Here is a 12,559-nt window from a genome sequence, read left to right on the forward strand (position 1 = left end):
TTTGCACGTTAATAACAGAAGTAAAGAACATCGCTCGTGTGCGATCATTTCTTTCTGTCTCAAACAAGTAAAGACACATAAACACGCCTTCCTGCTGTGATGCTCTGCTCTCTCTGCAGCTCAGCCTCATTATCATTTGGTACAAAGAACTTTCTGTTGCTTAAACTTGAATGAAAAGTGTTATACAAATAAAGTCTGATTGATTGATTGATTGATGTCATTTACCCAGACATGATGGTGTTAATGATGATGAATGTTCATGTACGTGTTGAAGAAACCCAGGTGATATTGCGGTCGAACCTGTGAAAGTAAAGTAAGAATAAATTGAACAGACAAATAAATAAAGACGTATCGATACATGTCCCGCATTAATACACAGGTACCTTCTCCGTGTGTGTAAAACTTTGGACCTGAGCGGTACGCGTCCTAAGACAACAGCCCTTCATCCTTTGTTCGTCCTCTGTCTGCACAGCGAGCGAGCAGGGCTGAAGCAACAAGCCACGAGCGCTCCGTCTTTGCACATGGATCACTCACACAAACCTCAGGATCCAGCGGGTTAGGCGGGATCCACATAAAAACATGAGCTCATTCAGAACAGGTGGAGATGCTTTATGGTTTAATGAAAGAATGACTGGTTCGGGTTGTCTGCTCTGTGATCAGTTACTCAGAGTCATGTGTGAAGGGCTGTTTGGACTGAGACAACTTCAGTGTAACCGGCTAACAACTTAAAATCTACCATTTAATGCAACAGGTCGATTAAACAGCTGATTCAAGCAGCAAACGTTCTGCTCTCAAACAGAAGCAGGAGAGCGTCTAACCTCCGTCTGAAGCCTCTGCCAGAAGAGGAAGCTTGGATAAACTCGGCGCAGGAACTCTCTGCAGCCCGGCGTGACCTCGGCTCCTGCCAGAAGTGCCTGCAGTCACCCTGAGCTCCTGGATCACGCAAAGCCGCCCACATCCCCGCAGATGCTCTGACCGCCTGTGAACTCCGTCCAGATGCTGAAGCTCTCCAGTTCCTATCTCAGAGATCCAACCTGGAAGGACCCAGAGTTCATCCGCTGTTGCCTCGTCTTTTTTACGGCTTAAGAAATATCGGGCGACATCCTAGAATTCATGAGAATCTTCAGTTTTAGTTTAAAACAAAACGTTAAAAAGAGTTCACAGATACTGTTAATTTATAGTTTCTGAACTTTGGTAGGCATACAGCACACCTTAAAGCCTACAGGACGTCTGCTGTCAGGGCTTTGATACTTTCAGTGTAATTTTGTGATTGACAGGAGTCAGACTTGAAGGAACACCTTCACGACGATTCTTTCATTTTGAAGTTTCCTTGTTTGTTTTCCGACGAGGTTTTTGATCGATGATGATGCAAACATGAATGTTTATCAGTGAACGAAATCAAATCCAGTTTAAAGGTTTAGAAGTGAACAGCTTCATGTCCTAGCCTTATGAAATACCAACAGGATGTGATCACATTGTGGTCACTGGTTCGATTCCAGCTGGGATCCTCCGCTGCATGTCCGTGCCCCTCGTCCTCGTTAGTCCTGTTGGTCATCTCCTCTCATGCTCCACATAAATGCTCAGTTCCTTGAAAAACGACTCAAGTTTAAGCAGGACGCATGAAACAGCTTTTCCTGGAAGTCGGGAGGAAACGTTTTAAGATGAGCTGAAGCTCTGTTTGTGCGTTCTTCATATGGGACTGATTCAGCTCAGCCTGTCAATCAATCGTCTGTGAAAATAAAAGAGCAGGATTGGACATTAAATGAGCTTCACTGCCCTGACCGGGACTACAACTACAGCCGGACTGTTTGTTCTTAATGCAACAGCTCCACCTGCTGCTCACTGACAGCACAGCTGCTCAGCCTGCCGCACGACCATCGTCTGCTGTGAGAGATTTACTGTTTGGTGACCTTTGACCTGAATGCTGGGAGGGGTTTTGGTAACAGACAATTGGAAACAAACATTGTTTTATCTTTTGTGTTTATGTGTTGTGCTGTTATCAAAGTGAAAAGTGATCCGTCAGCCTGAGTATCTGTCGCAGGCTGTGATGAGCCCACAGGACGTCAGCCTCACTCTGAGCTCTCCATCATCTGTCCAACATCTCTGGATCATCAAGTAGCACAGCTGTCTGCAGGAGACAGGAGCATGTGTCAGAGAGTTATATATTTATAGACTTATCTCTTAAATGTTTCTCTCTTGTGACGGAGCTGTGTTGTTGTCTAAAGTTTGGGACTGAAGTGAGTTTCACAGAATGTCACCGTGTGTGCAGCAGAGGCAGAGACCCTCAGAGATGTCATGTGTTCATGTGTTCATGTGTTCATGTTTCATGTGATCAGAACTGTTCAGAATCAAACTGTGTAAAATATACTGACATGCATCTGAAATCATTATAATTCAAAAAGACTAAAACAATACGACTGCAGCCAACACAGATGATCTACATAAACACAGAGACAGGTGAGTCAGTGATCAGACCTGCTGATTGGCTGAAGCTTCAGATCTGGGCGGGACCTCAGACAGCTGCAGGATTCAGGACCACGGAGAGCGACCCTCCTCTGCAGGAGGATGAGTCTCTGATCTCTTCAGGTAGGTTTACTCTGCGTTTATTTAAGATTATTTTCAGGTAACTAAACACTGAACAGTGACTCAACAGGTGTCTCAGTCAGAGAAGTGTGTGTGTGTGTGTGTGTGTGTATCATCAGTTGAGTTTCAATGACTTGGTCTGTAATCCGGACTGAAGTCATTTTCCCCTCGGATGTAGTAAAACTCACAGATTGGATTTAGATTTTCAAACATTCAAGACGAACTGTTTTTTGTTTCAGGAGCATTTTTCTTCGAGTCTTTGCAAACAGCTGTCCGCCTGTTTTGTCCGCCTCGAATGTTTGCAGGTGGAAGAGAGAGCAGTGTGATGTTTCCTGATGTTTCCCAGGATGGAGTTCGGACACGCGGCTGGTTCGGAGGAGCTGTGTCCGGTCTGTGGAGATAAAGTCTCTGGGTATCACTACGGTCTGCTCACCTGTGAAAGCTGCAAGGTACAGCTCTGCTACAGCCTGTCAAACAGTTCTCTTTATGAATCTACAGAAGTGCTTTCTTTAAGGGCGTCTCTTCTTCATCCTCACAGGGCTTTTTCAAAAGAACGGTTCAGAACAACAAGACGTACGTCTGTGCAGAGTATCAGGAGTGCAGAATCGATAAAGCTCAGAGGAAACGCTGTCCGTTCTGCAGGTTTCAGAAGTGTCTCCATGTTGGGATGAGACTGGAAGGTAAGGCTGCTTGTATATTTGTCAGTTTTCATAGTCAACATGTTTTATAGTAAAGTCACAGAGCTGCTGCTGTTAAACCATGCATGGTGCACAACTCCCCTTAATGCAACAGAAAGAGACCCAGCTGTAACCGGATCATTATAATAAAGTCGTTTCATTTAAAAGTTAGAATCACTTCTAAAACACGTGCAGACATCAGTCTGACGTCTTCCAGCAGACGAGCTCCAGAAAACCTTTTGTTTTTTAAATCTTTCTTTTTTTATAACTCTGTTACTGTAGTTTGTAATGTGAAAGGTGAGCGTGTGTGTGAACACACGAGGTGTTATCAGGGAGGATAAAGTGTCCATTCATGAAACTCATCGTCTGTCCTCAGCGGTCCGAGCAGATCGGATGCGAGGAGGCAGAAACAAGTTTGGTCCGATGTACAAACGAGACCGCGCTCTGAAGCAGCAGAGGAAGGCTCTGATTCAGGCTGGGGGCTTCAGGTCAGAGGGCGCCCCCCCTCTGCTCCCTCTAAACCACATCAGAGACCTGACCTTCACCTGTGACCTCCACCCAGACCCCGTCCTGCACAGCACCTCTTCACCCACATCGCAGAGTGACTGTATCAGCCTCCTGCCTCCGTCACTGTGTCCCCTCCTGCCCCCCATCTCTCCTGCTGCCCCCCTGGACCCCAGCCCCCCCTCCTCATACTGGACCATAAAGTCCGAGCCCACCGGCACCGGCTCACCGGGCTCAGCTGCAGGACTCCTTTCAGACCAGCTGTACCCCCTCCCTCTGTCTCCACACGCTCCCAGGATTCCTCAGCTGGTACTGGAGCTCCTGCGGGGGGGTCCAGACGAGCTCCAGCTGCAGGAGAAGATCTCCGCTCGCCTCCTGCAGGAGCAGACGGGGGACGATCACAGGACCCCCACCACCTTCAGCCTGATGTGCATCGTGGCCGACCAGACGCTGCTCTGCATGGTGGAGTGGGCGCGCAGATCCATCTTCTTCAAACAGCTCAAGGTACAAAAACTCTGCTCATCGTGAGGCCGGTTTCTGTTATCAAAGTCAGCTGATCCCAAAGGACACACACTGAAAACACACACTGAAAACACACTGAAAACACACAGTAAACACACACTGAACACACACTGAACACACACTGAAAACACACAGTAAACACACTGAAAACACACACTGAACACACACTGAAAACACACAGTAAACACACACTGAACACACACTGAACACACACTGAAAACACACACTGAAAACACACTGAAAACACACACTGAACACACACTGAACACACACTGAAAACACACAGTAAACACACTGAAAACACACACTGAAAACACACACTGACGAACAGAAAAGAAACACATTTTGTGAGTTTGTCTCATCGTTCGCCTCTGAAGTTCAGAGGAACATTCCGGAACACGCCCTGACTCCCCCAGCTGTGACTGTCTCAGCCGCGCTCACAGAGATGGTGTGATTCTGTGACAGCTGACAGTCACACAGACACCTTTATGAATCACTTCCACACTCAGTACCTTCAGTGTCGGGCAGTGAACATGTGTGTTGTTCAGGTTGGAGCCAGCTCTGTTGAGGAGATCTCTGCGACCTGAATTGAAGCTGTTGCTGAAAGGTTTTAACTCTTCATAGTCTCTGCTGCAGGTCAGTGATCAGATGAAGCTGCTGCAGAGCTGCTGGAGTGACCTGCTGCTGCTGGACGTCGTCTCCAGACAGGTTCACTACGGCAGAGAGGGCCGGCTGCTGCTGGTCAGCGGGCAGGAGGTGAGACAGGAAGTGTTTTATAACAGATCAACAGTTAAAGCCTCGAGGACCTTTTCCGACTGTGTGCTTGTTTGTCAGATGGAGCTGTCAGACGCCTCCTCTCAGGCTGGCCCCACGTTGTCTGCTCTGATCCAGAGAGGACAGCAGCTCGTCGAGAAGCTTCACATCCTGAAGGTCGACCGCCAAGAGTTGGCCTGCATCAAGTTCCTCATCCTCTTTAACCCGGGTCAGTCACAGCTCGAGCTTTGATGAGTTCTCTGACATTTTAATATCTGATGATGCTGTGACATCATGACCTGTGTCCATCGCAAGAGAGCAGAAACTGTACCAGAGGAACTGTTACTGGGCGTCACGGTGGTGCAGTGGTTAGTGCTGTCTCCTCACAGCTAGAAGGTTCCTGGTTAGAATCCTGCTTAAGACTTCTTACTGCAAGAACCATAGAAAGAAATGATCCACAGAGCATGCTGCTGTCCACTCATCTGTTGTTGTTGTTGTTGTTGTTGTTGTTGTTGTTGTTTGTAGTGTTGTTATTCAAACTGGCCAGCTATCGTCCCCTCAGCGTTGGTGACACAGTTACAAACGAACTCATTGCGGTCACACTGACACAGAGGTGTGATTACCTGTGATGCTCACTGATTGATGACCTCCTCTTCCTCCTCTGACAGAAGTGAGCCCGCTGGAGGATCATCCGTTCATAGAGAGCGTGCAGGAGCAGGTGGAAGGAGCTCTGCTGGAGTACACTCTGAGCACCTCCTCTCACCTCCTGGGACGTTTCTCTCACCTGCTGCTGTGCGTGTCAGAGTTACGCTCCCTCAGCTCGCTGGCTGAAGATTACCTGTACAGCAAACACCTGAGCGGAGAGCTGCCCTGCAACAGCCTGCTGCTGGAGCTGCTGCACGCCAAGAGAAGCTGGATGTGAGCGCACAGAGACTCTGTGATTCGTTCAGCACATGTTTAACTGAAGGTCAATAAAGACATCATAAAACGTCTTTAACGTTTTGTTTGTGTGTCCGTGACGAGCTGGATCGTTCTGCAGGGTCAGCTGATGTTTATGAACATGGTTTATTGGATTGTTCCTGAAATAAAGGGAACAAAAAGAAAGTGTTTTTAGGCTTAGTGTCGCCTTAATTAAGATACATGATGTCAGAATTATGACACATGTGACTTTACACCAGGTGTCTCAGGTACCTCTTGATAGCAACATGGCATCAAACAGCAACATGTCAAACACAGGTGGGTGCAGGTACATTTATCAACATGGCTGCTGTGAAGATGGATCTATGACGGTCAGGAACAAGACAGGTGCTCTGCTCTGTGCCACACTACACCAGGTGTAACACAGAGCACCTTGTTCTTTATGAGGGCACCGTTAACTCATCACATCACACGTCCAATGATTCCCTGAAACATAACGTGATCTTTTTTAAAGCTTCACGATGTGGAACAGAAGTTCACCAAAGGTCTGTGAGTGAAACAACATGAGCTCTGATGGAGCTGACGGTCAGTCCTGCAGGTATGAAGAGGTTAATGAGGGTCAACAGGTGCCCCATGGATACAGGCTAAACAACCTCTGTAAATGTTAATAACGCCTCGCTCAGGTAAACTGCTGCTGTGACATGAGACGCTTGTTATGTAGTTCAGGGTAACGCGTTGGAACATGAAGGCAGACTCGCTTCCTGCAGGTCAAACGTTAAACCTTTGTTATCGCTCACTGAGATCCTGATGATTACACCTTTACCCACCTGTTTTACCTGCTCTGCTTTAATAAAGGCTTAATCAGAGTAATGCACTCATTGTGCTGCGTGGAGGCGTCATATCTGATCTGGAGCTTGTTTCCTGTCTGACCTTGACATCCAGCTGGCAGAGAGTTGGCATCAGGCCTGTTCACTGACAAAACATGGCACTATGATTAAACACACACACAGCCAGCCAACAGGCCTTCTGCTGAGCAGACGCTGCGTCACGTCAACAGTCACCTTAATAATTAAATCAGTGCAAAAAAAACCTCATACATAATCAAAGTAAGTGATTGAATGTGGTCACTGTGGTGATGTTTTACTTGTCTGCCAAGAGACTGCAGATGGAAATTAGCTTTAAGCTAACTGAAATGCTAACGTCTATGTGTGACTGAGGAAGTGAAGGGGCTGCTGAGACAAGCTTTCAGGCTAATTAGAGGATGTGATGAAGGGTGGAGAAGAATTTCTATTTACTTATTTCTTTCTCTTTTTTAATTTAGAGTACAGAGAAGACGTTTTCTTTAATTCATCAGGTGGTAATGCATCATTTTGAGAGTAAGTTGCCTTTATAAACCACAAAATAGCTACTTATTGTCACTACTTCTTTTAATCTTCTATTTGAAATGAAGAGTGAACAGGTGAATTTAGACTTATTTTCAATCCAGTCGTAGGGGCATACAAAATTGGGACACTAACTTCCTCTCAAACCAAAGATGATGATGAAGAAGAAGAAGAGGAAGAAGAAGAGTCTTTAGCGAGTTCCTACTTTTCTTTTTCTTTTTCCTTCTTTATTTTAAATGTAGAGAATTGAGTCTTATTTTCAGTTCAGTAGTTGGCGGTAATCCAACATTTCGGATGCGGGCTGCCTGTAAAACCGACGTAGAAGAAGAAATCGCAGCATCTCTACTGAGCCACTTCCTCTACTTCCCGGAAACACAAACCTTCAATTATCCAAGATGGCGACACTGACAATGAGCCGGCCGCCGCTCAGCGGTTTCAGTTTCGAGAACTGCAAGAGGTAAGCGCTTCTCTGTGGGTAGAAACCAGAGCAGAACAAGTATACCACCGAGTGTAATGCGTTGTAACCTTTTGAATTGGGACGTTTTGTTGAAAAGACGAGTTTTCACGCCGCTTGCTCAGTGATGCTAGCTCATGTTAGGTTCCATACAATGACTCAGGCATTTCCACACGCTAGGATAAACTCAAGGGTCACTGAATATCTACGATTGAACACAACACAGGTTTAATGGGTGAAGGCGCTTCCTTATTTTTTTTTCTAGTATAAAAAACCGAAAGCATATCACTCTATTTATTTTTAGTTTTATTCAGCCCGCTATCTGTGGGAATACGCCCGCAGAGTGACTAACGTTGAGCTGAAGCTACTTTGAAGCAAACACAGCAAAAACAGTCAAACTCAAAGGCTGTACACCGGGAGGACAACATCTTATAAATAAACGGATCTATGTTTTCTATGTATGACTGATGATGTGATTGTAGGAACAGAATGTGCCTACAATCACAAGTCTCTTAAATGGAAATATGTAATGTGTTATTAATTTTATAAATAGATTACATTAAGTTTAACACTTCGGTGGGTGAAGCCAGGTTCTTCAGAATCATGATATAGTTAAAATACAATATACTCATTTATTCATATAGACATAACTTTATGAGTAGTTTAACTGATAGTGTTACCATATATATCTGTTATTGAATCCTGTTCGGTCAGACTGTGCTCCAAACAGGTTTTGGGTTTGGATTAATGATGCTTTCTTCTTTAACATTTAATTGTTTTCACTGTGGTTCAGTATTTCATACTTTCCTTTTTTTATGTACGGTAACACAATTCCACTTTTGTTATATTATCTTGTAAATGTTGTGTTTTTCTTTTTTCTTGTTTTCTCGTGAAGCATGTTGTAACAGTTTTCTGTCTACTAACAGGATTTAGTTTATCATCTTTATTTCCCCTCTGATGAGATGTTCGATGTATAAATCATAAGAAACATGTCCCTGAGCTCAAAGTGCTGAATTCAAACAGCCCTGTGTGAGATGATGTTCCTCTGTGAGACTGGATGAAGTGTTTTTCCTTCTCACTTGTGACGCTGGAGCCATCAGATATTAACCTATCGACTGTCTGATTGATTAACAGACTGTTTCAGCAGTCACATGGTCATACACCATACACGTGGACTTTTCTTAATATTTTTCATCGTTATTTTTAGAAATGCACTTTTGGAAGGTGAAGCCAACAAAGTGGGATGCAGCCTACCTGCTGCTCGTAAAACAGGAACCACCATCTGTGGTCTCGTCTTCAAGGTGAGTGACAGAAACCAGGCTGCTGCAGAAGAAGAAGCTGGATCTAACTGCTGTGTGTAGTTATAACTCATTATTCATTACACACATCCACATTATTCTGCCCCATGCAGGATGGAGTCGTCCTCGGAGCTGACACCAGAGCCACTGAAGGCATGGTGGTGGCAGACAAGAACTGCTCTAAGATTCACTACATCTCCCCCAACATTTAGTAAGTGACACGAGCTCAGAGGGTCTGTACAACGAGGGGTTAAAATAAGGACTAATGTCCCTGTGTTGTTTCACACAGAAGCTTTTGTGTTTTCAAATGAACGAAGATGATGAGTAGACTTTGATTCTGTGTCCTCTTCCAGCTGTTGTGGAGCAGGAACAGCTGCAGACACAGAGATGACCACTCAGATCATCTCCTCCAACCTGGAGCTGCACTCCCTCTCCACAGGACGGACGCCACGCGTGGCCACTGCCAACCGCATGCTCAAACAGATGCTCTTCAGGTATCAGGGCTACATCGGGGCGGCTCTGGTCCTGGGGGGAGTGGACTGTAACGGTCCTCACCTGTACAGCATCTACCCTCACGGCTCCACTGACAAGCTGCCCTACGTCACCATGGGTCAGTCTCACACACCAACACTGCACTGATGATCATGATGATCGTGATGTTCCAGGTTCATTGCTGCTGCTGTTAATTTAACCAAATCAAAACGAGAGATAGCTGTTGACAGAATCCTGCTGCATAACAAAACCTACCTAACCTGCTTAGGATGCACAGGATCGTTCTAAAGTAATGACATCACAAGAAGCCAAAACAACAATGTATGACCTGTGTTCAGATGAAACTATAAACACACCTTTACACAAGGCTTTAGATCCCATCAGGTTGAACACACTGTAATAATAATAATAATAATAACACTGTAGGGACATGAAGCAGTTTACAGTCTGAGAAAGGACATCAGGTGTCAAAGACAGTCGTGATTTTAGTTGTAGCTGAGGGTTAGTCCTGTGACAATACAAGTGTTCATATGCTTTTTCTTGTTGTTGTTGTTGTCCGTTTATAACAGTGACATCTGACCTTAATTTGACCCCATAGACACATCCTGCTCTGAACTAAACTGACTATTGTTCGTTAATCTTAACGAGGACGCACACACGCACACACGCACACACACACACACACACCTGTGTGTAAGAGTCCGAGCTCAGGTGATCATGTCGGGGCTTTCTCCTCCCCACAGGCTCTGGGTCTCTGGCTGCCATGGCGGTGTTTGAGGACCGCTACAAGCCCGACATGGACGTGAGTTCACCACAGTGCAACTTTTCATTTAACAGGTGAGTCTGGCTCCACTTCACAAACTCTGTTTGTCTCTGTAAAGGAGGAGGAGGCGAAGCGGATGGTGCGAGACGCCATCGCTGCAGGAATCTTTAATGACCTGGGCTCCGGCAGCAACATCGACCTGTGTGTCATCACTAAGGGAAAGGTGGACTACATCAGACCTCACGATGAGGCCAACAAGAAGGGCGTCAGGTGAGAGCTGAACCTGGGATGACTCTAAAACTGTATCTGTAGTTTAACTCCATCCTTTAACGATTCATCCACATAATAAGGTTTGACATATTAAACGAGCTGTTCAGCGAATGGAGACGGATCCTCAGAAGGTTTTCTTCTTCACAACAGTAAAGTCTTTGATGGCAGCCAGTGTTGGCCATGTGTTTGTTGCCTGGAGACGGAGGTTAATTTCTGCAGCTTTTCTAACTCGATACTTCAGAATGTGTGAAACTAGATCCTCTGACATCAGTGACCCAGGATGCATCAGTGTCCACTTGTACCATAAAGGGGGACGAGCATCATTTGATTGAACACGTTTAGCGAGCATGTTGCGGTCGGGATGTTGCATCATTCACTGGCTGACTTGTTGTCTTGTTGTTCGTTCTGCCTGAAGAGTAAATGAGGGCGGAGTCTTACAGCTGTGAGTACAGACAGAGTGGAGTGTTAGTGCAGAACTAACTGACCTGAAGCTCTACTAACCTGCTTTACAAACACTCATCTACCATGTGTGACCTTACATAACTAACATGTGCATGCTGTGCTGATGAAATCCTTCTGATGTGTGAAACATCCCATCGTACCTGTGTCGTTAAAACGTCTCGTCTCCTCCTGCTGTAGAACTGGTGACTACAAGTACAAGCGAGGAACCACAGGTGTGCTGACGAAGGTGGTGACCCCGCTGGCTCTGGATGTGGTGGAGGAATCTGTTCAGACGATGGACACCTCCTAAAAAAACAACCTGTACTTCCTGTTTCTTCGTGTAACTTCCCCTCCTGACACAAACCGTGTTTTTCCATCATTTACAAATAAAGTGTTTGAGTTGATCTGTGTTTGATTGTTTGTCCTTAAAGCCGTTGGAATAAAAAATAAGTGTTCAGTCCGTTACTAAAGTCACTGAGGAGAACGCTTATTATGCGTGTGTTCAAACGTGTGACTAAAGAGCAGCTGAAGACGATTTTCTGTGTTAGATCCTCGACCAGAAACAGGGAAGGACTCAGAGCGAAGACGTGAGTCCAGGATAGAAATGAGCCCTTCAGGGAGCCGTACTTTACATCAAGAGGTAACAGTTTGATGTTCTTACAATGAAGCTTAATGAGGATCAACTCCATGTTCAAATGTACTTCAAAGTTTCTTTTGTTCTCAGCTAATATAAAGCTGCAAGGATCAAGACGAGCAAATGAAGATGGTTCGAGGTTTAAAACGTCCTTTTTTTGTTAACACCTCCCCCAGCAGGAAACAGGTTATTTTATACTCAGACTGCTGAAGCCTCGCCCTAACTTCAGATGACCCTCTGAATACAGTTTATTGTACATCTTTAGGAGTGACTCTGTAGTCTAAGTGAGCATGTGCACAGCTCCACCGTCCTGGGGTCCGTTTCACAAAGCAGGTTCAACAAACTCTGAGTCTAACCCTGAACTCAGAGTCGATCTACTCTGAGATAGGAAACTCCGGTTCACCCGGAGTTCAGTGCGTGCACGCTGACTGTAAAAAGCCAGCATTAATGGAGCCCCGACACCACGAGTCACCATGGCAACGGTACACAAAAAGAGGTCCTCCTACGTCACACCAGTGGAGCTCGAAATCCTCACGCGGACGTTCAGCGAATACGAGCATGTTTTTAGAAACATAAAGTAACACGGCTGCAGCTGCAAAAGAGAGAGAAGCGGCGTGGGAAGAAACTGCTGCTCGAGTAAATTTGCAAGTTTGAACTGGTCTATTTATTTAATACTTAATCACGACCGGAAGCTAAAATGTATATTAATTTAGGAGCAATGCAGCGGGAGAAAAACGTACATGGAAGCACTTCAATCATATTTTAAATATGAAACAGATTAAATATCATTCAGTGGCTGTTTTAATGTGCATCAGCTTTATCCCTAACATGATGCTGACTTCACATACATTATAATTCATGTTGATTA

At 45.3% G+C, this 12,559-nt stretch overlaps 2 protein-coding genes across 2 annotated transcripts; both read left to right on the forward strand.

Moving 5' to 3' along the window:
- The first annotated feature begins 2,930 nt into the window (after positions 1–2,930).
- Positions 2,931–5,961, forward strand: LOC138605086 (steroidogenic factor 1-like). Its single transcript, XM_069677171.1, has 6 exons — positions 2,931–3,032; positions 3,122–3,263; positions 3,637–4,268; positions 4,923–5,042; positions 5,121–5,268; positions 5,708–5,961. Exons 1-6 carry the CDS (start codon positions 2,931–2,933, stop codon positions 5,959–5,961), a joined length of 1,398 nt encoding a protein of 465 aa, XP_069533272.1.
- Positions 5,962–7,706: 1,745 nt separating this feature from the next.
- Positions 7,707–11,459, forward strand: psmb7 (proteasome 20S subunit beta 7). Its single transcript, XM_069677168.1, has 7 exons — positions 7,707–7,796; positions 9,001–9,094; positions 9,205–9,302; positions 9,445–9,701; positions 10,327–10,385; positions 10,465–10,616; positions 11,256–11,459. Exons 1-7 carry the CDS (start codon positions 7,735–7,737, stop codon positions 11,365–11,367), a joined length of 834 nt encoding a protein of 277 aa, XP_069533269.1. The 5' UTR covers positions 7,707–7,734; the 3' UTR covers positions 11,368–11,459.
- The last annotated feature ends 1,100 nt before the right edge of the window (positions 11,460–12,559 follow it).

The sequence above is a fragment of the Semicossyphus pulcher genome, unplaced genomic scaffold, assembly GCF_022749685.1.
Source record: "Semicossyphus pulcher isolate SPU_LCO1_2020_fin unplaced genomic scaffold, fSemPul1.0.p SCAF_28, whole genome shotgun sequence".
NCBI lineage: Eukaryota > Metazoa > Chordata > Actinopteri > Labriformes > Labridae > Semicossyphus > Semicossyphus pulcher.

Bases quoted from the DNA above. Each gene is read 5' to 3' on its own strand.
- psmb7 (XM_069677168.1), top strand. From the start codon at position 7,735: ATGGCGACACTGACAATGAGCCGGCCGCCGCTCAGCGGTTTCAGTTTC. The intron at 7,797-9,000 runs GTAAGCGCTTCT...CGTTATTTTTAG, and splicing joins AGTTTCGAGAACTGCAAGAG to AAATGCACTTTTGGAAGGTG. The intron at 9,702-10,326 runs GTCAGTCTCACA...TCCTCCCCACAG, and splicing joins GCTGCCCTACGTCACCATGG to GCTCTGGGTCTCTGGCTGCC.
- LOC138605086 (XM_069677171.1), top strand. From the start codon at position 2,931: ATGGAGTTCGGACACGCGGCTGGTTCGGAGGAGCTGTGTCCGGTCTGT. The intron at 4,269-4,922 runs GTACAAAAACTC...TCTCTGCTGCAG, and splicing joins TCTTCTTCAAACAGCTCAAG to GTCAGTGATCAGATGAAGCT. The intron at 5,043-5,120 runs GTGAGACAGGAA...CTTGTTTGTCAG, and splicing joins TGCTGGTCAGCGGGCAGGAG to ATGGAGCTGTCAGACGCCTC.